The following is a 27,924-nucleotide window of genomic DNA, read 5'->3' as shown; positions in this document are numbered from 1 at the left end:
ATTTGAACTGTATGCTTGTCAAACCTCAGTCAACATTATGTCTAGATGTGACAAATAATATTTGTTCTATATCAGCCATTAAATGTGTATGTGTGTGTGTGTGTGAGTCTGTGAATCTGAGTTTGTTATAACATTTTATATATTTAAATGAGAGGTTTAGGTGAAAAATAATGATAATAATAATATACTCTAGGTGTCAGGAAGACACTCAGCATAATGGAAACGGAATTAAAAGAAGATACTAATGAAGATAATAATAATAATCCTTTTTATTATAGGTACAAGGCCTGAAAATTAGTGGGAGGATACTAGGTGATCTCATCGACCCCAGTATTTCACTGGTACTTAATTTATTGACCCCAAAAGGATGAAAGGCAAAGTCAACCTCGGTGGAATTTGAACCCAGAACATAGTAACAGGTGAAATCCCACTAAGCATTTTGCCCAGCATGCTAGCAATTCTACCAGCTTGCTACCTTAATAGTAATAATAATAATTATAATGATGATGATGATGATAAATTCTCTGATACAATACTAGGCAGTGGCTCTCATGGTTTTAGATCTTAACTGGTTGGAAGTGTTATCAGGTTTTTTTCTTAGTTTAAAAGATGGGCAACAGCAAATATTCTGCTCAATACCTCAGATTTACTTATCATTTGCTTGACCTTAACCAGTTGAGCATGTCCCTTAGTGAGCATCTCTGATCATAAGCAGGAGTAGTGGAGGAGCATCATAGTTATGTGTTAAGAGGAATTTCGGAGGGTTTGAATAATTGACCTCAGGTGACATGGTCGTTTTGTTCATCATCCTTAAACAACCTTTATTCACAGGGACCTTTTGAGCAGGATGGGCTACTTGACCTGAATAAAATTCTAACTGAGCCTCACCTGTAAGATCATGTGCTGTTTATCTTGGTACGAGATCACCATGTTACGCACATATTGTTGTGATGCATGTGCCTGGTGTACTCTTGTCAGACAGGTAGTCATGATGGGTATATAGGACTTCATATATATAGCCCAGCATCACTTTGATGATGTGTGCTACTCTCTTATTCAATAATAATAATAATAATAATAAATAACAATGATTTCATTTATTTGCCACCAGGATGCAGGATGTGGGGGACAATACAAAAGCAGACACAAAGTGCGCGTGTGTGTGTGTGTGTGGGGGGGTTGCATACAATGAAATGATAAAATAAATAAACAACAAAAAAGAGTAAGTATTCAGGGTATACAATGAAAAGGAAGGGATATATACGTAGTATACAAAAGGTTAAAAAAAAGGGGGAGGGTAAGATGTAGTCCTAATACAGGTTGACCTCTAGGGATAAAAGAAGAGCCCTGCTGTCCAAGATCTCTCTGAACACCAAAGTCAAGTGCAATAATAACAATAACATGAATGGTTCCAAATTTTGGCACAGGGCCAACAGTTTTTGAGGGGAGGGCTGTTCTCCTATTTAATTAACCCTAGGAGAAAGAAAGACAAATTTGAACCCAGCAACATTTAAAATACATACGGTTATACATATTTCAGGATTACATGAAGATTGGAAGAAGAAAAAAAGAAAAAGGAAAGAATTACTTGCAAAATATTGAATCTCAACTTACTATTTGTTCAGTTATGTATTTTTCAGGACTATCACAATAGAAAGTGTCAGCACATGACAGTGGTAATCCAGATTGTGAATCCTACAAAAGGAGAAAAAAGAACCAATATATATAAACTGGCAGAACAAATATATATATATATATATATATACAAATAAGTATGTATGCATTTATTTATGTATGTATGGGTATATATATATATATATATATATATATATATATACACACACACACACACATACATAAAAGTGTGCATATAATCAAATTTTTTTCAACCAATCAATATTTCATTTTAAAACCTGATAAATAGTGACATTTGAACTTTTAAACTGTTTTGGAGTATGGCATTAGTGGATTAGTCTTTTGGGGATGGTGAAGGAATGGGAATTGCTTTTGTAAAGTGAAATAAATTTGCTAGTCTGGAAACAAAAACCAGTCCATAAACTCTGTTTGCCTTCTCTTCTATGGTGCTCACTGCACTATACGGAAGCGTCACATAGTTTGTTAATTTATGTGATGCAGACAGGAATTGATTTGAATTAAATGCTTTAGATCAGTGTTCCCTAACCTTTCTTTGCACTACTGCACAGTTTCATGCAAGTCAGTTTTCTACATACAGGGGGAGCAAGTGCATAACAAAATACAATAAAGTGCATAATATATATAATTCAATTATTACATATATAAAATATACATAATGCAAAATACACCCAGCAGAATGTGAAAGTCAATGAAATAGAAATTAACTTCAAAAATTTATTCTTTTTGTGTGACCCAGAACTAAACAATCCCTGTCCAGTACTGGTCCACAACATGCTAGTTGGAGATACCTGCTTTAGATCAAGTTTCTAAATGTTACTGAAGTCTACATTTCAGTTCCGAGAATCAGACAACATTACATTTTTACAAATGAAACATTGTGACTAGTTTAATAATTATGTACATAAAGGTGGTCAGTTATTGTTCCAACATCCATCCATTCATAGACACAGAGCATAACTGTGAAATTATCAGCTAGTAAAAGAAATAATTCTTTTGAATAGATTAAACAAAATGAGATAAAGAAATGTAGCAATGAACCAAACTCTGTATGGTGTAATTCATTCAACAAACAATTTGTATAAACTAATAAAGAAATATGGCTGATGCAACATGAATTTTTCGCTTTATAAAAATGATAATCTAAAATAGGCATACGGTGACATATCTTAGGGGTAAGTGTAACTAATACGTCTTTTATTAAACACAAAGGGATTGAAACAAAGTTGATTCTGATAGACCTTGAAGCCTTAACATAGCTGCAAGCATGGCTGTGTGGTAAGAAGCTTGCTTCTTAACCACATGGTTCTGGGTTCAGCCCCACTGCATGGCACCTTGGACAAGTGTCTTCTGCTATTGCCTTGTGAATGGATTTGGTAGATAGAAACTGAAAGAAGCCCACCATGTATATATATATATATATATATATATATATATATATATATATATATATATATATATATATATTTGTGTGTGTGTGTCTATGTTCATACGCCTGCTATTGCTTGACAACCAATGTTGGTGTGTTTATGTCCCCATAGATTAGCGATCCAGCAAAATATACTGATAGAATAAGTACTAAGCTTACAAAGAAAAAGTCCTAGGGTAGATTTCTTCAACAAAAACCCTTTAAGGTAGTGCTCCAGCATGGTTACAGTCAAATGACTGAAACAAGTAAAGCAATAAAAGAATAAAGGAATACAACCAAATGTTACAAGCGTTTGCCTTTTGTTCTACCAATTCTGCAATCCACCACCCTTTTAAAATAAAGCAATATTTTTTTATCTCTTGCTAGTTCTTAACTTACAGTTTGTATGAATAAATGGCCTGCTGTGTATATTATGTCACTGGAGCAAGACATTGTCCTCCAACTGTATGAATATTAATGAAGAATCAATGAAAGATTTTGATGTCAGTATCTAATTCTCTTTAATTATGCTTGTAAACCAATTGACAATATAACTGAATTGAAATCATAAACTATTGAGTGAATCTTCAAATTAACAATTAACCTAAAATTAGACACACTATTCCATAAAATGAAAGTATTGTTAATGATAAGATAGATAATTTAATATTATCAAAGCATCATTACTATGATCTGAGAAACAACATCTTACCATTTATCACTGTCCCAACCTATTATAAAACAGACTATACTTTATATAACAAGCACATAGGTTTAACTTTTCTTACATGAAAGATAAGGTAATAATGTCGACAATGTTTACAACTTGCTCAGCATCAGTCTAACTTCAACATTTTCAATACTAAGCCATATAAGCCTTGAAGTTTTTTTTACTAATACATATCATCTATTCTGATCAGTTTGTGATATCAATTAACACTTTAGTCAGTAACTGAATATACTGGCCAATTCTAGCAACAATAACAACAGCAGTAGCAGCAGCAGTTGTTGTTGTAGAAGTAATTAAAAAAGTAACAATTGTTTCAAATGTTGGTAAAAGGTCAACAGTTTTAGGAGGGAAGGTTGTTAGTCAATTAATAGACCCTAGTACATGACTGGTACTTTGTCAAACTTGAAGGGATGAAAAGCGAAGTTGACCTTTGTGGGATTTGAACTCAGGAAGTACACTTCCAGGAGAAATGCTGCTAAGCATTTTGTCTGATGCACTAACAGTTATGCAGCTCACCACCACCACAATAATAATAATAATAATAATAATAATAATAATAATAATAATAATAATAATAATAATAATAATAATAATAATAATGATCTACTCTTTACAATTCTATCCACAAATTATTTTAAATTCAAACAACCAGTGCATTTATTTCTCTGTTTCTCCTTTTTAAGCTAGGACTCAATTTTTTTTGTTTTTCACCAACAAAGGCACATAAGGTTGTAAAACTTTTTATTGCTGCAGCTCCCAAGACATGTTCTTATTATTGGTTTCATGTGTTCTTCAAATAAGTTACCTATTTACAACCATATTCATTATGTTTTTACATCTTTGTATTATAAAGTAACATCTTTATCATAACAAGAAAGCATTCTATTTGCTATGTTCACAATGCATGTCTAATCAACACTTGATTCAATTGCCAAAAGTAAGTAGTCATACAATACTGAAGAATGAAGAGATAAAGCATGTGATGCATGCAACCATGTGAGTGAGTGAATGAGTATGTGTGTGTGTGTGCATGTGTATGTGTGTGTGTGTGCATGTGTATGTGTGTGTGTGTGTGTGTGTGTGCGTAGTGTCCAATTATTGCAATTATACATTGAAATGACAGAAAACAGTTTGAATTAGATGATTTTATTCTGAATTCTCCAATGAATTTTGAAATTAGCTCCATTTGAATTCACCAGTCAGTACTGACTGAGGAAATAGTTTAATGAGACGACAAGAATATGATGTACAATAGGATGTGTAACTAGCATTAGAGCAAATAAACCTCTTAATCCAAAGATCTTAAATCAGGAAAGCAATTCAAATGTTTCTTCAGACTAGCAATGCAGATATCTAGGAAAGCTTATAATGAAATATAAGATTGTTAATAAACAACATCCGAGGGGCTGACTAAGCTATTTCCAAGTGGATGAGATGGTGCTCTCAAAATAAACGCAGTGGTCTTGAAAGTGCAAAAATCTGCAATGCTAGATTACAAGCTATATTAGAAATATGACAAATAACAAGGGATGTCTAGGAATATGATTATACATATCTTTGTGAATCAACAAATATGCATGAATGCTACTTAAAAAAATCCAGGCCACCTAAAGCTGAAACAATCATTAATTTTATAAAATTCAAGCAACTTGGAAAGAGAAAAGAAAAGCAGTTTTGTTTTTTGTATGAATATGCAAGGTCATGGGATAATATTAATAGCTAATAAGTACAAACTATTATGAAAATGTTTCAAAGATACAAAATAGAAACTTTCTTATCAATACAGATAGGTCTTAACTAGTTCACCACATACCCTGTTGAAGACACTTATTTTGATCACTATGGAATGGAGCCTTTTCAATAATAATAATAGTGATGATCAGACAATAACAGCAGAAAGCATAATATATGTTGAATATGTTAGGGACCCATGAATTCTGATAATAATAACTATTTGATTGCATCAACTGTAATTATACTAAATGGCTTCTGTGTATACATATGAGAGAGAGAGTGTGTGTGTGTGTGAGAGAGAGTGAGAGTGAGAGAGAGAGAGTGAGAGAGAGAGAGTGAGAGAGAGAGTGAGAGAGAGAGTGAGAGAGAGAGAGAGAGAGAGAGAGAGAGAGAGAGAGTGAGTGAATGTGAGAGCGAGAATTGATTCTTCAAGTTGAAATATAATAAGATATGTTTCTGTTTATGCTAATTGTACATAAACATAAACGTCTCAGTGCCAGTTTATAGTTTATACTTGTATGTTAAGATTAATCCCACATTTTGAGAAATGCAAAATATGTCTTTTATGATTTTGTTACAATTTCTTCAAAGCTTATATCATTTTTGAAAAACATGTAACTTAAAAAGGTAACTCTGTCTTCTGAAGCTGTTTTCATCATCATCATCATGTAGGTGTAAATATTGAAAACTGATGGAAACATTCCTTAATTTTACAATTATGTTACTGCTAACAACAGTTAAATTTTCACACTATAGACCTACTTACAGTAAGATACATCATGTTATTGGAAACACCACAGTCTCAATTTGGAAACAGTGAAAAGACACAAGCCACCAAGCAAACAGCTAGTTGTCCAATATAGCCTGCTGAATTGTCCAGTCGTTGCTTGCAATTAATAAAAAAATAATGAAACTATAATAGAATATAGTGAAAAGAAAACAGTGTTTATTTCCCCATTAATCTTTTCAATACCACAACAAATTGACTGAAAGAAGAACAATAGCTTTTACAGCAACTGTCAAAGACTGGCAACACATCTTGAAACATAACCAAGTAGCTAGCTGGGAGAGTATTGTAAAATGTCAACACTCAATATATGTTTCAAAATGAAGGATTATATAAGAATTAGATAAATAATCTAACATCCTCAGTCCAGAAGAAGATGGGATATTTGGATAACTGCCATATTATGCTAATTTGTATGGTGCCAAACTTGTTGATGGTTTACCATGCATGATGATCATGAGCTGTACTAATGCCAATGGGTTTCTAAGGAAAGCAGCACTGTTTATGTGGGAATGAAATGATCACTTGAGGTTACTGATTAAAATTCAATATGAAGCAGATATTGTTTGCTTATTTTTTCTTTCAATGAAGCTGTTATAATTCTCTATGTAAGAAGAATAAATGGAATGATCATTAATAGAAAAAAATTTGTTAATACAGTATTTTTCTTAGACACTATGAGTGTGACTAAGGAGAAAAGTAATGCTCTAATGATAAAAATTACTGCTAAATGAATATGAATGAAATAATTGCAAATAGTTATTTCATTTAAGTTCCCAACAAACCAAATTATTTACAAAGCAATAATTAGACTAATTATTAAGATATATATTCTGCAGTCAATGCTTTATGCCTAGTTTAGTAGTTTGGGCCGTTTTTAAGTTCCTTCTTTGTTAAATTTATATAGTTTTTATTTTTATTTTTACATACATTCATTAACAATAACATAAATGTATATATAATCTTGAAGGGGCTCCAATGAGCCAATAAGTTAATTACAATTTTAATGCAAATATTTGTCTTAAATATTTGACTATTTAGGTAAGAGAAATAGACAAAAAAATGTATTTCTCTGGGAACAAAGTTTAACAAGCATTTCTGGAAATATACCTATAACATATAGCATAGGATTCTCAAATCCATAAAGGTATGCAAGAGTACTCGCAGTTTGTGAAAACACTGGAATTTTTAAGTAATCACAACCAATGAAATGCAACTTGAGTCTAGAAAATATATGGAGAAATTTTGTTATTTATGTTCTCTTATCACTGTGAATAAAGGTTTTCAGTGATGTTTATAACTGAAAACAAATTTTGTAAACAACTGTCAATTAAGAATGATGTGTCAATGTGCTTCTCTGAAACTGCCTAGGATTGAGTTACTCATTAAGAAGAGCCAAGCTATTCCACCTTCTTAAAAATGTAATAGTAAAGTAAATGAAATTGATTTCTTACATAGGTACAAGTTAAGAAATATGAAAGAAAAAACAGTTGAGTATACTGAACTCAGTACTTGACTGATATTTTATAAACTCTGGAAGAGAAGCAAAGTTGATTACGTTGCAATTTGAACTATTTGAATTAAATTAGATTAATACTAATAATAGATATCTGTTCTATGACATCCAAGCATTTTATGCTGTATTATTCACATGAGATATGCCAATGATGAAGGGGTATACTCAACAAAAAGATTTGAGAACCCTTGATACAGTGGATATATTAATTACACATCTATATATTAAATTCAGCTGATGTTGAAAGTCAACAAAGTTTGCTTTAGAAGCATTGAGATGTATTGAAAGATATCTATATGTATATATGTATGCATGTGTGTGTGATCATTTAGCATCCACTTTTCCCTGCTTGCATAAATCACATAGAATCTAAGACCACTCCTAACCTGTTTCCAAGCAAAGCAATATGTAACCATAGCTCGATATGTTTCTCATAGAAGACTGGAAATAAGCAACCTCACCACATTTGTATGATGTTGATGCTCATTTACAACCATCATGCTGTGTCTCAAGAAAGGTAAACACACACACACACACACACACATACACACACACACACACACACACAACAGGCATCTTTCAGTTTCAGTCTATCAAATGCACTCACTAGGCTTTGATTGGTCTAGGGGTATAGTAGAAGACAGTTGCCCAAGGTGCTGTGCAGTGGGACTGAACCATGACCACATAGTTGGGAAGCAAACTTCACAACAGTACAGCCATGTCTGCACCTACTACTACAACATACATACACACATAACCTTAAATACTGATTTCAAATTTTGGTACAAGACCAGCCGTTTCAAGGAAGGGGATAAGTCAATAACGTCAACTCCAGTGTTCAACTGGTACTTATTTTAATGACCCCCACCCAAAAGAATGAAATGCAAAGTTGACCTCAGCAGAATTTGAACTTGGAATGTAAAGACAAATGAAATGCCACTAATGCCATTTTACTTAACATAAGCATGTTAAGTAAAATGCTATTTTACCTAACATGCTAATGATTCTGCCAGCCTTACACATATACTTAAATATTAAGAAGAGATACTGATAGAATAATACAAAATGAAATTGAATAACTTAGTTCAGATAAAGCAGAAAATAATTTATTACAGTTCTCCAGGTAACATGCAATTGGGAAAGCAGCTTGGTATGATAGTTTCAGAATGTTAAGCTTTAGAAAAGTTTTAGTAATCAACTATAAAATAAGAAATTTAAGAAACCTAAAGTAATATTGAAAATTTCGATGTTCTGAATGCATAAGGTTCTGTTTTTGATAAATATTCAGGACTGATAATGAAGTCTGATGCCTTTGGGTTTTCACCATTTTATTAGAATAAAGAGAAGGCACAGTGGTTAGTGGTTAGGATGTTGGACTCATGATCATAAGATTGTGGTTTCAATTCCTGGACCAGGTGACATGTGTTCTTGAGCAAAATGCTTAATTTCAAGATGCTCCAGTTCACCCAGCTGGCAAAAATGAGTAATGCCATGATGGATTGGTGTCCTGTCCGGGTCAGGAATATATACACCATGGAAATCACCCCTATGAATCTGCATGACTTAGGAAGTAACTTCACTCTTACACGTATGTATATAAATATATGTGTGTGTGTGTGTGTGTGTGTGTGTGTGTGTATGTGTGTGTGTGTATACAGAGAGAGAGAGAGAGAGAGAGTTATATCATTCAATAAATCACAAAGATTAATTTCACACAGAGACATGAAAAACAATAGTTAAGTAAGTATTAACTTATTTAATTTATGTAGTTTGCATCAACAATGTAATTAGAAATACTTATGTGGTGAGTAAAATATATAAGCTCAATCCTCCTAATGTTTTTACAGCAAATGCAATGAGACTCTTTTCTTTGGCTAAATAATAATAATAATAATAATAATAATAATAATAATAATAATAATAATAATAGCCCTTTCTACTATAGGCGCAAGATCTGAAATTTTGGGGGTGAGGGCTAGTTGATTTCTTTGACCCCAGTACTCAACTGGTACTTATTTCATCAACCCCAAAAGGATGAAAGTCAAAGCTAACCCCAATGGAATTTGAACTCAGAACACAAAGATGGATGAGATAAGATGTTAAATTAATTTACTAATATTTTTTGATTAGACACAGCCCATGTTTAACAGAGGGTAAAATCTAGGTTAACACATGTTAAATTGCCTTCACCCAGACTGAAATTACAAAATAGTATCTGCTTTTCAGGAGATTACAAGTTACTGAAGAAATTAATGTTTAATAAAATTTATTATGTTGTACTGAGAGGGAAAGAAGAAATAAGTCACTGATTTTTTTTTTTATTTCACTGATTAGAGAAAGTGTGCAGATGTAAGATGTAGATTATATATTTCACTTGCTACAGGTTTCAATCAAGAAGAAATGCATTTTGAGAAATCCACTTCTTGATGTTGAAGGAAATATTGGTGCTAATCTATGATAGAGTGTGAGCCATGAGAGTATGGAGGTGATATTCTTGGTTGGAGTCTTGAAACATTGTTTAATAACTAATTTATTATCACTTCAGAAGAAAGGGTCATCACAACAGTAGCCAGAATAGATAATCAATAATTCTCTATGGTTTATCCTTCATGACAAAGTTAATTACACTAATGTTGATTAAATATGTTGTAGGCAATTTTAAAGTTATGTTGAAAAAGAAAAAAAAACAACTAAAATTCAAATAAAAATAACCTATGGAAAAGTGTATTTACTATGACAAAGAAAGTATTCAATTATTCACAATAGAGAAAAAAAATTGACTGTAATGTTAAGTAGAAAAATAATGAACAGAAAATTTGTTTGATTTGAAAATGAATTCAAAACATTATTGAATGTAAATAAGTAGGAAATATATATTATTTCTCAATACTGTTAAATATATTCTTACACAGACACACAAATGCATGCACATATATATAGGAGAGAGAGAGACAGACAGACAGAGAGCAAAATATACAAACCTATCATGCACACAATTATATACATAAAAGCTTTACCCATATTAATCATTGACACAACACTCTAATACTGATGGCAAAAACTAATATCAGAATTCACTAGGAAATGGTGAGGTGTTTTGATTATTTTATCATTTCATCAATATGTGACGATGAACTTGCTTTGTCATCCTGTCACAGTATCATTTTTCTTCAAGTATTAGTCAAAGTGACCAACAGAAAGTATTAATGAAGTTTGAAACTACAAAACAGAAAAAATATAAAATGCAAACTCAGTTCTTGAGCTTCAAATAATTAATATCAATCCTTTTAATTCCAGTCAAAATCATAAAGAGAGAATAACTAATACTTAAATAGATGAATGCATATCATAAAAAAGATAGGTATCACTTATATGACAGCAATAAGTAACTTTCCTTCCATAAAATAATTTTGTCTTCTGACAAATACAAATGATAGCTTCAACAGTCCTCTAATGGGATAGAGGAATAGCAGATCACCAAGTCTCTCTCTCTCTCTCTCTCTCTGTTTCCACCTCTACCCCTCACTCTCAGTTTACTGTTCACTAAAGAACACACTAACATGAAACACATAATCAGTTGTGGGATTTGTTAGAATCAAGGTATTTTAACATGCAGGACATCATAGATACATATACATACAAGGATGTAAATTCACGATCCAATGCAAAGTACTGGGGGAGTCAATGCTGAGAAAAAAAGTTTTAATAATGATATCAGTACAAATGCAGTAGCTGACAACTACTATGATTCTGATGTAATTGAACATTATGGGTCTACACATGTTCAATCAGACTGCACTAACCCCATTGGGGTTAGCAATAATAGGAATGTAAACAATGATAGTAATGTTATTAAATCAAGTCATTCAATTAGTTTTAATGCTACACCTAGCTTATATAATAATAACAATCCTAATAGCCTGGTAACTCTACAATGTGCAACTGTCATAATAGGGATATCTGTCCACTTAATAATACCTGTTTAACTAGGACTACAGTTTATAAGTATAATGTAACAACTGATACGAAACTCTTCACCTACATAGGCTTAACATCTTGCAAATTCAAATCTAGATTGTGTAATCATCTTGCATCATTCAAAAATCACAATAAAGCTTGCATTACATCATTGGCAGAAAAAGTGTGGTAACTAAAGGATAGTAATATTCAATTTGAAATTGCTTGAAGCAAGGCATTGCCATATTCAAATGGCATGTATGGTTGTACACTGTGCTGTGCAGAATTATATGAGATCTTAAAATATCCAGGTAACCTGCTTAATAAGGCACAGGAACTTAAAATAAAATGCTTACATGACATTAGGCATATATTTGTTTATTTTAAGCTTGTTGGGTAACATCTGTTATACCATATAACCTACCTCTCCTGGACACTAATCCCTTATACTGTTTCTGATATTATTATTATTATCTTTATAATGACATAATATGATGCATGACTTCACACACAATGTCAACATTCTCTTATTCTCTCATTTGTATTTCTCTCACATCCTAATTTTAAATTTATATGGCATATTCTGTTTATCTTTTCATTTATCTGCTATATGCCTATTATATCATACCTAACTAATTATCTATTCAACATAGATGATGGCGAGTATATGAATTTAACATATAGGCTATACATTTATTATCTATAAGTAAATATATATGGGTGTACATGTGTATATGTAAGCAAAAGTATGTGAATAAGTATATTTGTGATTTTATTTGTATATTTATGCGCTAAAGGTTCATATATTTCTTTCCTCCTATACTCCACAGGTCTCATTATTATTATCTGATGTCCAATTATGAGATATATCGAGATGCAATCTAACATACTACTTATTATTATTGTTGTTATTTTACTTTGTGTTGTTATTGCTGCTGTTTATACATGCCTGATTATGATATTTACATTTTACTTTAATGTCTGAATTTGTTGTGTGTTCACACTTTTGTGTGAATGTATATATGTATACATTAATAGGATTTTCTGCATATTTGTCTATATGTATGTTTATATTGTGTGTGTATGTAAATAAATATATGTATGTATATATATATTCATTTAAGTGTGTGACTATGTATGTAGATATCTGTGCATATATGTGTATGTGTGTGTGTGTATCTATATATACATATATGTATTTGAGTGTGTGTGTGTGTGTGTGTGTATATGTTTGAGTATGTGTATCTATGTGTGCACATGTACACATGTGTTTGTGTGTGTGTGTGTGTGTGTGTGTGTGTGTGTGTGTGTGTGACATATGAGAGTATGTGTGTTTAATCGTATATGTACTTACTACAAAAGGCACATGAGACATCACAAGACTTTTCTCTGAAGTCACCACTCTGAACAATTACCCCTTTCATTTTCTCTTTTCCCTCTGTCTTTTTTTTTTCTCACTGTCTTCCTCGTCTCTTTTTCTCTATCTATCTAGTCCCATTTGAAGACATAAGTTTAAATAGGGTTCTATGAAGATTTTATTTCCCACTGACTTCTACCCTGAGTGTTTCCATCACAGCCAGTTAAATTTAGACAGTTGTTGATATATTTTTCACTCTCTTTCAAGATAGCTAACAAAGAGGGTCATTCAACATCTTGTCATTTATTCTAAATTTTAATCACCTGATGAAAGCGTTTTTTTTTTTCATGATGTGATTATTATATAATCAAACTCTTCATCGATAAAAATGCATCTGAAACAGCTGTAGTGAACCATAAACCCATTTGTGTTCTTCTTCTACACACAGATACATATATTGTATGTTTGTATCTATATATGTGTGTGTGTGTATGTAATGTATTTACATATATATATGTTGGCATATGTATGTGTGTATACATATACATATATACATACATACACACACACACACACACATAGATATCTTTTATATGTATATTGGAAAGTTCCACAAATATATATGATGTATACATTAATGGTGTGCATTCAAACAAATCCTGTCTCATTTCTGCCACTCTTTCACATTTAATACCCAATTCTTACTATAATGCACCAACTCAGTTTAAACATTGTCCACAAGAGTTGATTTCCCAGAGAGGAGAAAGATTGTTGTGAGGAGATAGAGGAACATCTCTAACTTTATTTCTTTAATTTCTTTTTATCATAATTTCAATATTTGGCAGATCTGATTTTATATTGGATACAAAGAAAATAAATTTCTATTGGATATCTGAAGGTGAACATTACAAAACATACACTTACAGGTGTGTAATTCAAAATAGAAGTGGTTGAAAGCTACAATGCCTGGATACATTGATGAATAGCTCCTTAAACTCTGATGTGGAGATTATATTCAAATCTACCAAAGAAGAAAATATGCCAGTCATATATAAGAGTATCTTAGTTTTTCTTTTAAGCAAATGTTTCATATTAAAGAAGAAGAATTGTATAATTTTGTTACATACTTATTTCAAAATCCCAGCAGAGTTAGGCTTTCCTTTGATATTTACAGATTTAATACAAATATCAGCATGGACGAGATTAAATCCAGTAAATTATACTCTTTCCTAACAAATATGTAGTTTTGTGCAGATGAAAGATATTATCATTAGTAACAGCACCCAGTTTTAAGAAAAGAGCTAAATTTAATTTCCAGTGCATCAATATTTGAATTTACAACTGAAAAATTCAGAAGCACTTAAATACTAGTAAATCAATCACAATTTGTACACACATAAGCATACGCATCCATCTGTTCATCCACTTCCCACATATACAGATATTCTTGAGTATAAACATATATCACATACATGACATTATGCTTGCAAAAAGTATTACAAAAGAAAGAGTATTCAATATATGTAGAGTAAAGTTGGGTTATTTTTTTCTACAAATTTTCTTAGATATGTTATTGTTTCAAATGCTCTTCATACCTTCTCATGAATACCTACTAACTGTGATACTTGAACTAATGGAATAGTCAACTTCAACAGTGTGTTAACATTTGTTTGGGTACATAGAAAAGCATGAATATATATATATATATATAACACTTAGAAACTTCATTAAGCTTCAGTTGAAACTTTTAAGCTTCATTATAGTTTTTATGCCACTTCCTTTCAGTTGATAAAAGGTTTAATGCCATGATAGTTTGAGTCAATGATTAATAACATTGTTAGAGTGAATTATATAGGAATGACAAATCAGAAGTAGAATTAAAAAACAAGGCCAGATCAGAAGGAAGAATGTTTCATTTGCTGAGAGCATTTATTATAGATTTAGTTCAGTTAGGTATGATAAACACAATGTCAGCTGAGCATTAGGATTGATCACAAGTTGGTTCGAATTAGATTAGATTCCAATTTGTAGTCAAAAGATAATTCAGTGACTATTGAAGTCAGACAAGCAATTGTACTTAAACTAACAAGTATTTCTGACAGCAGCGCAGTGATGTTATAAACTAATATCACAAGCATATAGATGACTTTGTGGCAAGTGCCAAGACTTTGATGAAGTACAATAGGTGTGAAGCTGAAGTATTGATGAAATCAAACCACAATATGGGCACTGTGTTGTGTCCCTAAGCAAGGCATATTATTTCCTTTCCTTTAGCCTGTCAGGCAACAGGCACTGCACCTCATTAATTGTTAAATAATTGGTATAGGGAATGTCATGCAGCATTTACAACAATTCTTTCAATTGCATAAAAACTCAATAGTTGCAAAACTCGTCCCACCCATGCATGAATTTAATGAGATGTATGACTAAGTGTCATCAGCATTTTCTTTCTCTCTCATACATACATACATACATGAATAGATGTGTGTATGTGCGTGCATGCATGTGCATGCATATGCATGTGCATGCATGTGCGTGCATGATTCTCTCTCTCAACACACACACACACACACACACACACACACATATATACACACACAGGCACACACAGATAGAGTGACTTACTTCCAAACACCATGGCTTCCAACTATTATCCAGCAATTTTGAGCCAAATTTTGTTCAAAAGTAATTGTTGAAACAAAAGAATTAATATGTGTGTGTGTGTGTGTGTGTGTGTAACAAAGTTCCACAAAGTTAAATAAAATTGATATTTCTGTTGGGAAAATAATAAAAGCAATTTATGAAGATATTTGAAACAGAAAGACAAAAAAAAATATACTTTACTGAACAGGTGAAAATATAAATTATTAAACAGTTTCTTCAAAAGTGAAAATGAGAAAATTATTGACCTAGATATTTTCAATGTCTTTTTGCTATTCTTGGCAAATTTTACAGAAAACATTTTATTTAAATTCTTATTCACATTACACTGTTCAGAATATGATCGAAGTCTATACCCAAGCCAACTTCTTTTATCATATACTAACTATGTAGTTAGGATAATTGCATATGGTTAGTTCTGAACATGTTCAATCCTGCTAAAGATATTGACTTGGCAGACAATCAAAATATATTTGATGCTTGTGTATATATTTCCTTCTACAGAGCAAAAATGAATTAAGAAATATCTTTATTATTTTGAAACATATATTATATCCTATAGTGCGATGCTAAAACAAAAGAAAAAAAAAATTTCTTTCACCCTTCTAAAAGATCATAATGTCTAACATCCCACCCATCAAAAGTGCCAACTATTATCTATATATTTCTTACTCTAGAATCTTTCATGAGAAATTCTTATTCAATCTCTTTATTTGCATATTGGTTCAATATTTCATTTTACAACTAATGTTAATAAATTTTAATGTTAATTTTCTTCATGAAAATACAGTAACAAAAGTGGGTTAGATCTGCTCTTATATACATAACAAACTTAGAACATGAAAATACTTGTTTGAGCATGTTCTATATAAAAACTGCTGTTAAGTCATATAACAAAAGTTGTATTTTCTACCAATACTATAGGTCAATATATCAATATAGAGAAACTATAGATTTCTACAAATCAAGGCTATAATTTTTTTTTTAATATCTTGTCCTTTCATTTCATAAAAAAAAAAAAAAAGAAAATAGGGAAAAATATTCTTTATATTATATCCTGCTTTAAGCCATTTATAATTAGTAAAATTGTGATATGTAATTTCCAAGTCATAGAATCAGCTTAATACAGCTATCCTCTCTTTAAGCCAATGTTTTATCTCTTCATATTTTGAGAAAAGGAAAAAAATGCTTTTTCTTGAAGCTTGTCAAAACCCAACCAACAATTCAGATCACCTGGCCCTATATTATGCAATTCTAAGAGCTTATCATACCACTTCTTTCTTTAGAGATCAATAATAATAATAATAATAATTATTATTATTATTATTACTATTATTATTATTATTATCCATATTAACCAATATAATCTACATTAGTTTAATACTGCTACTATTTTTATTCTGGTACTTCTCAGAATAGAGAAAAGTTTTCAGACACAAAATTCTATCTACTTAACTTTAAGCTGACTCTGATTCTTAAATACCAATTATTTAATAAGAAAATAACTTATCTTGCAGAAAATACTGAGCTATAATTACTGATCCTCAGTAAAAACTATTGTTAGCTAAATTAACACTTCACCTTATCATTACCAACACAGTTAACAACCATATCAACATTACATGCTGGATAATTGATTCATAGTGACTTTTGTTTATTCTATCATTTACATTTTCACTGAATACCCGTAGGCACATACTCATAATAAAATTTTTACAATTCTATTATGAATATGTTCCTTTAATTCTTGAAAACTCTACAAGAATTAAACTGAATTCAGTATTATGGATGAAATTTTGTAGCAAGAAAATAATATATCGAGAAATGAAACATCAAAAAAAAAACAGAACCAAAAAAATAAATAAATAAATAAATAAATACAGAATATTGTAAGTTAGCAATTTTGTTTGATAAATGGAACTATTTGTATACACTTGTCATGACTTGTAGAAAGAATACTTAGCTCGAAAGCTAATGCACCATGAAAGTTTAAATTGCTTGAGAATTTTATTAATAACCTGAGCAGTGCTAACAACGAAATGCAAGTACAAAATGAAGAATCAAATTCTTCAATAACATAAATTATTGAAATGAAAGAAATTTTTTGACCAGCTGAACCTTTAGGGAAGTTAATCTTATATTCACCTTTATCCATTTATACTGCTCCCACATTTGAAAAGGCTATCTCCTACAGTTACTATAAGGCACTCTGATCCCAGCTAGCTAGTTGTATATCATCTCTATCCAAGCCTACCTGACACACACCTTTATCCCCTTCTCTCATCACTTAATTTGTGTTTACCCTCAAAGCCATTGCACTAATCGCAATGCCCGACCATTTCCCCGGAATTCACTTCTTGCCTACATTCATTCTGCTGCCATTAATTTCAGTGGACTTGTGATAGTCATAGAGACAGTATCTTGGAGTTATATCAAATATACTGAAAAATTATTTTCGTTACCAACAGGAAAGTGTGCAAGTGTGTATGTATACCTGCATGTCTTAGTCAAATTCTCAAAGATTGTTAAGTAACATCAGTTTAAGTGAAATGGCACTTAACTGATATTTTATTTAACAGCAAAACCTGACAGAGAAATGATTTTAAAGACAAGAGATTTAATATCACTTTAGAGATAATGCTTAACTTTTGTTAACCTTTCAATTTTGACCCAAAAGATGAAAAGAGAAATACTTTCAATGCACAAATGAATCAATAAATGTATAGAACAATCTACTGCAATCAAAATCCACAAGGAAAGGAATTTACGAAAACTAAAGGAAAAAAAAAAATTAATAATAATGATTATTATTCCTTTTATTTTTCACAATGAGGTGGATATGAAGGGAACATTAAAAGAATAAATCAAAAACTAGTAGGGATCATTAGAGAATTGTAAATATAAACAGGCCTAGAAAACAAAAGTATATCAAAGTGTGAAATGAGGTATGCCAATAGGACACTAATTTAGGGTCATTCAAGGAACTGCCAGACTCAGAATTATCCTTACCCTAAGAGTGATTTCTAGCAAGATTTCTTGTCTTTCAGGCACATTCTAAGAGAAGGCCCCATTTACATAGGCTGTTCTCAACACTTCACCCAAATTTCCCTCAAATTACACTCTGCCACTAGTGACAAAAAACACTAGATAATTTTGTACTAGATGCACAATGACTGAATAAAAATATCAGAGATCACCATCACTGAGACACTTGTGATTATTGATCAGCTGTTACTGAGCTGACCTGAGATTAAAACAATGACAACCCAGGCTTACAAAACTTTTAGAACAATGGGTATATTAATAAAACAAGAAGCCATAAACTTAAAATGTCTAATAAAACAGATGAAGAGAATTGTCAAAAATGGTAGAGCTTAGGTTAAACTTTTGTTGTGTTGTCTAAAGTTCAGTGTTAAAATAAATTTTATGTATTATCTTTCAAGGATCAATAAAAACAAATTCTTGTAATACACTGAGGTTGATTCAATAAATTTTTGCCTCCTTATGAACTACTGACTATATGCTAAGACAACCTAGAAGCAGTCATTAAACCAGGTAGAAATAACAGCTAATTCACCTTCAACTCACTACTTTGAGTTGTTTGTTGAAGACGAATGCATCTTATTAAAGAATGTATACAATGAAGTTCTGATAACATTACATCTGAGGAAAAGAGAGAGGGTGGTCATAGCTGAAGTATCTGTTTCATCAAACATTGATCTGAGGCTAATCAGCAAGTCAAAATTATAACCAAGAGAATTTGAGAAAACAGTTAAAAGAGAAATAACTTGATTCTTGCAGAAATCATCTTTATAGTGTTGGAGATAATCAGTAAAACAGTAATGAAAACCTAGTGTAAAATAATTCTGATTGCTTTGAAGATGACTGTTGCCAAAGAACTGAGGAAAGGACAGAATGATCAGAGAAAGATGGTTTGATAAATATTATTTATAGTCATGTGCAAGCAAATGCAAACGACATGATAATGATGTTAAATTTTGATAAGGTTATGGTTACTAAGGTCACCAAACATGTGTTGGAATATAATACAAATGCAGTTAAATACTTGAATCGTATGAGAACAAACCCGACCATAATGGTTTTAGCACTTAATGAAAAAAAATGATGAGAGGTAGATAGATGGTAAGCCAATGTATAGGTATCAAGACTATAAAAAATCACTTTAAAACCATTTACAAAAATTAAGGTGAAAGGTGAAATTCAAACCAACAATATTTAGAGTGTGTATATATATATATATATATATATATATATATATATATATATATATTTATTGGGTTGGCAACAAAGTTCCCACCGTTTTTTTTAATTTTAGAATCAATTTTTTTTCAGTTGAGTTCGATGAAGAGCAATTAAACCAACTTTTGCATGAAAATTCTCGTCAAATGACAAGGGAACTAGCAGAGAAAATGAAATGCTCCCACACTGCTATAGAGAAGCATCTTCACTCGATGGGAAAGGTTCAGAAGTATGGAGCATGAGTTCCACATACTTTAAGTGACAACAACAAAAATCAACGAGTCACAATCTCCGCTAGTTTACTTGTACCACAATAAAAAATCCACAAGGAAAGGAATTTACCAAAACTCATGGACTCAAGCAACAATTTCTTTATCGAATCATTACTGGCGACAAAAAATGGTGCCTGTACATCAATTTGAAGCAGTGTAAGGAATGGCTTAGCCCCAGTAAACAAGCAACACCGCGCATGAAACAAGATCTTCATCCATGTAAAACGGTGTTGTGCGTATGGTGGGACTGGGAAGGGATTATCCATTATGAATTGCTTGAACGGAACCAAACAGTCAACGCGGAACTGTATGCTCAACGGATGGAACGACTCAACATGGCTATTCAAGAGAAAAGACCTAATCGGCAGCATGGAGTTCTTCTGCTGCACGACAATGCTCACCCTCATATCACCAATATGACCAAGGAAGCCATTCAAACGCATGGCTGGGAAGTGCTGCCACACCCGCCATACTCCTCTAATTTGGCACCAACGGATTTCCACCTCTTTTGATTTCTTTTAAATGCTATGTGCAGAGTTTCGTTCAATACTGATGTAGAATTTGGATCAATTTTTTTGAGTCAAAATCGATGATTTCTACCAACAAGGTATTAAAAATCTTGTTGAACGTTGGGAAGAAGTTGTAAACAACAAGGGTCAATACAATGTTGATTAATTAGTTGTTATTTTTTATCAAACCTTTAAAAAAAATTTGATTAAAAAAAAACGCGGGAACTTAGTTGCCAACCCAATATATATGCACTAGCTGTTGGACCCAGTGTTGCTCATGTTTTCCATGTTGAAGTTAAGCCCACCTTTGACCTTGTATTGAAATTTTCCACATTCCCCGTGCCAACTATTACCCATTAAGATGTTACATCTGGTTCAGCAGGGATTTTATCTGGTTAATGCTTTCAACATACTCCTACATACTGGATCGTCTGAAATCACAGTCAAACTTTTGGGTGTACCTCGTTCCATTGAGAGTGATGTTTGTTTATTTCTCCTCCCTTTAATGCCACCCTCTGTACAAAATTGATCAGCGTGTCCAATCTCAGCAAAATCCAAAGAAAAGTGTTAAGGTTATGTCATAAAATAGAATCCATGTGACCATTTACATGAAAATACCCCATTGACTTTTAAATCCCTATACATTATATGAATAATCAATGTTTCATATGTCGAAGTACATAATTTTACACATGGGTCAATTTTCTTCAAAATCAGTTCATTATTTTATTGTGAGTGAATTTTGATGATTTCTGCATTTCACCAGTTTAATTCTAATTCTACTACATGACTCTGACCATAAACTTTACCTAAATGTAAAATTTCATCAAAATCGAATGAATTCTGTAAAAGTTACTGCATTAAATATTAATCCTATGGGTAATTGCATACAAAAAGCCTATTGATTTCTTAAAATTCATTTTCATCAAAATCGGACAAAAAATGCAAAAGCTGCAGGAAAAATAACATCGTTATGGGCATTTCCATTCAAATGCCTGATTGAGCTCACAAAAATCGATGCCAACTGAGTATTATTGAGCTTTTGAAAAATTCCAGCCTTATTTGAACTTCAAGGCATGTGATGTACCTATGTGCCAAAAATCATTAAAATCGGTTGGATGGTGTGGGAGGAGTTAGAGTAACCCCAAACACACACACAGACAGGCAGACACGATTACACATTTATGTATACAAATATATACATGAACATATATGCATGTATATGTAACACAGAATATATAAATACTCCACCAAGGATTATCAGTTCTTGTGATAAAAACCATGTGGTTCACACATCTATTGCATGATGCCAATCATATTTTAACAAAAGGTCTGTCCACCTAAGAAGCTATATTTATGTAAAAGTCATGGCCAAAACATAATCTAACTAAAAGTATAAAAATGGTATGTTGTGAAATTTATAAAGGCTAAAGGAAATTGGGCTGGACACATATAGTCTATTATGTAATTTTAGATCAAATAAAGGACTCCATGTCCAATATGTAAAAGATAATGTAAAGGCTAAGTGGATGTCAGACCTCTTCAACTATATAAATTGAGGTAGTCTTCATTTAAAAAGACATACTTGTGATATCCAATACTGACCTCACAAACAAACACACATATTCACAGATTATGTAATGCTTAAACATTTTTAAGCTCATTTATGTTATATAATATGATATATAATATAATATAATATTATAATATTATATAATATAATATGTTTGGCGTTAGGAAGGGCATCCAGCTGTAGAAACTCTGCCAAATCAGACTGGAGCCTGGTGTTGCCATCCGGTTTCACCAGTCCTCAGTCAAATCGTCCAACCCATGCTAGCATGGAAAGCGGACGTTAAACGATGATGATGATGATGATGATGATGATGATATAATATACAACTAAAAATCAGAATAGGTTATGGATTTCTCAGAATACCTCAACTTATGACAAATAAAATGAAAAATCAACAAAAACAATCTTTCTCTTCTTGACTGACGCCCAAAGTAATACCTCAACAGATGTAAACAAAAATTATGAATGACAAAACTTATCAAAATATCATATTGCACTTTTAGTATTAACTTCTGAATCAAGGTGGCAAGCTGACACTTGATCAAGGCATCACTAGCACACCAGGCATGCTTAGTGACGTTTCTTCTGACATCATGCTCTGAGTTCAAATTCCACCAAGGTCAGCTTTGCCTCTCGTCTTTTGGGGGTTGATAAAATAAGTACCAGCTGAGCACTGGAGTTGATGTCATCGATTTACCTCCCCTTCTTCACCACTGAAATTAATGGCCTTGTGCCAAAATTTGAAACCAATATCAACTACTAAATTCTAATAACATGATAGATTAAATTGTTTAAATGAAATTGAGAATTCAATTGCATGCTGAGAAGATTGATAGATTAAAGCGAAAGTACACTGAGTAAACATGAGTAACAGTCATAGAGCACCACAACTTCTGAATAAGTCTGGACAATAACATCACAAACACATAACAGATCAGAGAACAATTTGTATCAAAGAACATCAGCTAATTCTCTTGGTGAAAAATAGAAATTATGAAAAACAGAAACTTCATGCAACATTTTGCTTAAATCATGTCCAGATATAAGTAAATGTCTTGATGTTGTCACAGCTAGCAGTATTATTTATATCAATGAAACTGAATGGCAACTATACAGAGATGAATGTAGTAGAGAATAATATGATATGAATCAATGCAACTGATTTACAACAAAGGAAACCTGGTGACTTTGTTGATGATGCTAATAACCATTCAAATACACACATTGATTACCAATAACCAAACCCAGTGAGATCCAGTCACTATGCCTTTTGCTAGTCATTAAATGATATTGAAAGATGTCTATGAGAAAAACCAATTATTGATATTTTTGCTTTGTGGTTTTGTTTTTAGGATATCCTAGTTAAGTAGTTAATCTGCATTTTCTAGCAGAGAATAATATCCTAAGAAACACTCAAGCTAATGTGGGAGCAGCCCTTAATTGGTCCTGCAATCTGCTAGAAATAGCAGCTTAATCACTCTCCAATCACACACTAGTTTATAAATAAAAATGAAACACATATTAGATAAACAATGTTCTCCAATATATATTACGCCAGAGAAAAAAGATGGAATTGTCATGGTTGGATCATACTTGATTAATCAGCAATGATCTGCACAAAATAATGACTTAAATAAAACTGTTGGACTTTTAATGGGGGACTATTAAACTTTTTATAATAAAGATTGGTACTCTAACATAAAACACTTCAAACTACTATAATTATGATTACAATGATGGTGGTGGTGGTTGTCGTTGTCAGTGGTAGTGTTGTTATCATTGTCATTGTCATGCTTGCCTCTGCTACCATCATGACAATGATGATCATCATCTGGATGCAAATTTTTTGCATGCTGAGATTGACATTAAATAGAAAAATGAAATTAAAAATTTAATTTCATGCTGAGAAGATTGGTATTTCTAATCAATAGAATATTATTTTATGCTGTGATCATGAATAGAACTGTGAGACAACAATATAGTTTGATTTAGTACCTAATACGTATTTAAAAATGATATGATTCAAAGAAAGTAATACACATTCAGTTAACTGCCTGTATTAAAAGAAATATAATTTGAATTGCAATTTTTTTTTTTTAATCTATAAACTATAAGTACCAAATTATAAAAAAATTACAACAGTTAGTCATCAGTTAATTTCAAATTTGATTTATATTACAGTTTCAAATTGTAATTTGAAACTGTGATCTATATCACAGTTTCAAAAAGCATTTAATTTGATTCAGTCTTTTTAAAATCACTTTAATCAAAATCAACTAAAAATTTCTCAGATATATTGAAACAATTATGACTAAAAAAAATTAAAACCAAAAAAATTTTTAAAGAAAGTTATGGTAGCTTAAATTCATGTGCCAGCTTGTCAGTAAGGAATGTATTTGTTGTTTGAACCATGCTTTGACTTCCTTCCAGCCAATAAGTATTATTTTTATAACAAGTAATTTTGAAATTATATTCGTATACTAAAATATTACAATATACCTCCAGATTGGAAACAGTCAGTAGCTGTTTTAGTGATGATAGAAAACTTATAAGTTGATGGTAATAGGTATGAGTTATTCCTAATCTATGCACAAACATAATCTTGAAAAAATAGATAAAAATAATTCATTCAACAAATGGTTACCATCAATAAAAGCACACATGTCAGTTGGAATTCATTGAGAAATGTTTTCTACAGCCAGATACTCTTCCTGCCACCAATTTTCATCTGTTTCCAAATAAGATAATATTTTCCCCATGACTAGACATGTTTTCACAGAAGATTGGAAACAAAGAACTTAACTTGAATAATGCATGATGCTTGTTTATAACTCTGAGATGTCAAGATCAATGAGACAGTTACATGCATACACAAACACACACACGCACAAATACATCTGATGGGTTTCTTTCAGCTTCTGTCTATGAAATTTACTCACAAGGCTTTGGTTGGCCTGGACTTATAGCAGATGACACTTGCTCAAGATTCCATGCATTGGAGTTGTACATGAAAACCATGTGGTTAGGAAGCCATATCTGCACTTTCTCATCTATAAAAACATAAGATGTTAAATGTTGCTGAAATGTCAATAAATGCAAAGAAAACTCACCTAGGATTATGTCAGACACTATCTAACCATAACATCTATGCAACAGTATTGTAGATCAATTAGTCATTGCTATTCATAAACCCAAGTTTATACAGATAATTTAAATTTCAAAATGAACATTCGAAACAATTTGCAACACATAATCTTGTCTGGTAACAAGAAAATAAGAGATGATAAAATCAAGTGATACCAATTTCTGAGTATAAACTAGTTAACATATACCAGAAAAATCAGTGAGCAAAAATATAAAAATTCTAATATGAAAATCCTTTCAATTATTTTTCAAAATATAGCAAGCAACAAAGATTTGTTGAGATTCCAGATGAAATAAGGCAAATATTTTATTAAAAAATATCTTCTCAAATATCATACCACTTTCTGAAGTCAGTAATGCATAAATATCAAACAAATGTTCTTTTACTCTTATTATTTTTTTTACAGGTTTGTTAGACGATTGAGGTGCAACTTTCAAGAAGTATAGTCAACAAAATTACTCCCAGTATTTGCTTGATATTTGTTTTATAGACCTTTGGGTGATAAAATATGAAGCCAACATGGATAGGATTTGAACTCAGAATTTAAAAGGATGTAACCAAATACTTTGGTGTTCAGCCAATTCTAACATCAACTGCTCCAGTAAAAATGAATGGTTGAAATATTTGGAAAGTGTTTTTTATAAATGGTTTAACATTTTAACAGAGTCAATAATGAGTGGATTAGCTTCAAGTGTGTACATAATTTATTGGCTAATCCTCTACTTGTTGCTCAACTATACTATACATAATATGATTATTCCTAATATAATGAAATGGAAAAACTTTGTCAAGGCCCTTTATTGTCAGTCATAATATCAGCAAAGTCTTTTAACTATGGTTTGGCAGAAGTATTTTCTACAATGGTTTTTGATTTTCTGAAATGGTAGGCCACATGCCAACTCTACTCCAGACCATCCCAAAGTACTTACCTTGATTCTTGCTATGTCTCATCCCACAAACACCAAACTTAATACTTTCCCTAATCATTTCTCCTAAGGGCTATAAATTTCCATGTTACCCTTGTTTCTCCGTGAATATTAACACCGAGCACATTTGTCAGAATAGGCATGGAGGTTGAGGCTGCAAAGCTCTTGTGAGTTGCTTATCTAATTAGTAATAAATAACTGGCAGAATTTAAACCATGAGTGATTAGCAATATTAACCACACAACCAGCTTACTTCATGTAAAGCTGCATAATCTTAAACTAAAATACAAATCAAATATATTAGTTTTTCAGTGAAAGTAAAGTATTATCTAGCTTTAATTTTATATAAAAGATTTTCCATTATACACATGTTAAATCTATTTCTTTAGTCTTAGAATCCTATCTTTTAAGCATAAACTTACAGAATTATTTCTTAACCAAAGCTACAAAAAAGAATTTTAGCTTAGAGCATTTCCAAACTATTCGCAGTGTTCATTCCAGATGAATAAAGACTACTTTGAGAATGAACATTGCCTCTTTTTACATCATTCTAAAGTAATCATTAAACACCTTCAGAAAAGAAAATTTTCTTATAGTGCCAACCTTTTACTACCATTAAAATGAATTATGTATATTCTAGTTTCTTTATTACTTGTATGGATAACTGAATCAATGGAAGGCTGGACAATCAGTTGGTAGGTCAGTGGTTCAGATGTTATTCTATTATACGTGTGGTCAAGACAACTCACAAATTGCTCATCTATTTTGCAGTAAACAAGAACCAAGAAACACGAACTACTTGTCAAAATGAACTAGCACCATCAGTTTACAGTAAAGAAGCCAACACCTTTTGGGAAAGTAACTCAGTTTCAGGTTAAGTTGACTTTGATAAAGATCATCAGTGAAGTCTCCAATGGATCATAGACTTTGATACTTTGTTTTTGTATACTCTTTTACTCTTTTACACATTTCATTCAATTAATTGTAGCCATGCAGGAGCACCACCTTTAGTTGAACAAATCAACCCCAGATCTTAATCTTTGTAAGCCTAGTACTTATTCTATCAGTCTCTTTCACCAAACTACCAAGTAATGGGGACACAAACACACCAAAATCAGTTGTCAAGTGATGATGGGGAGAACATATACATGTATACAAGATGGGCTTCTTTGAGTTTTCATCTACCAAATCCACTCTCAAGGCTTTGATCGGCCCAAGGCTATAGTAGAAGACACAGGATTGAACCTGGAACCATGTGGTTGGGAAGCCACACGTGCACCTATGTTTAAGTTTTTATAATTGTATTTAATTCTTTTGCTCTTTGCATATGAAACAATATTAAAATCATAGTGCTGTAACTAGCTATCACATTTTATTTACATTTTATTGTTAAAATTTTTTTATTATAAAAGAAAGCACAATCTCTTTTCCTTTTA

At 31.7% G+C, this 27,924-nt stretch overlaps 1 protein-coding gene across 17 annotated transcripts in view; it reads right to left on the bottom strand.

Moving 5' to 3' along the window:
* LOC106874729 (uncharacterized) overlaps positions 1–27,924 on the bottom strand; it is a 1,612,306-nt gene that overhangs the window by 324,909 nt on the left and 1,259,473 nt on the right. For 15 of the 17 annotated variants that reach the window (XM_089349018.1, XM_089349017.1, XM_089349026.1 and 12 more), the window contains one exon: positions 1,615–1,695. In XM_089349018.1, coding sequence (XP_089205144.1) covers positions 1,615–1,695 — 81 coding nt within the window. Of the gene's footprint in view, positions 1–1,614; positions 1,696–25,356; positions 25,468–27,924 lie in introns of all 17 variants that reach the window. The other 2 variants (XM_052966439.2, XM_089349031.1) reach the window with 1 other exon arrangement.

Source organism: Octopus bimaculoides, chromosome 3 (genome assembly GCF_046866305.1).
Source record: "Octopus bimaculoides isolate indiv1 chromosome 3, ASM4686630v1, whole genome shotgun sequence".
Classification (NCBI taxonomy): domain Eukaryota; kingdom Metazoa; phylum Mollusca; class Cephalopoda; order Octopoda; family Octopodidae; genus Octopus; species Octopus bimaculoides.
The sequence above is the reverse complement of the archived record's forward strand: the minus strand, read 5'-3'. Positions and strand labels throughout refer to the sequence as shown.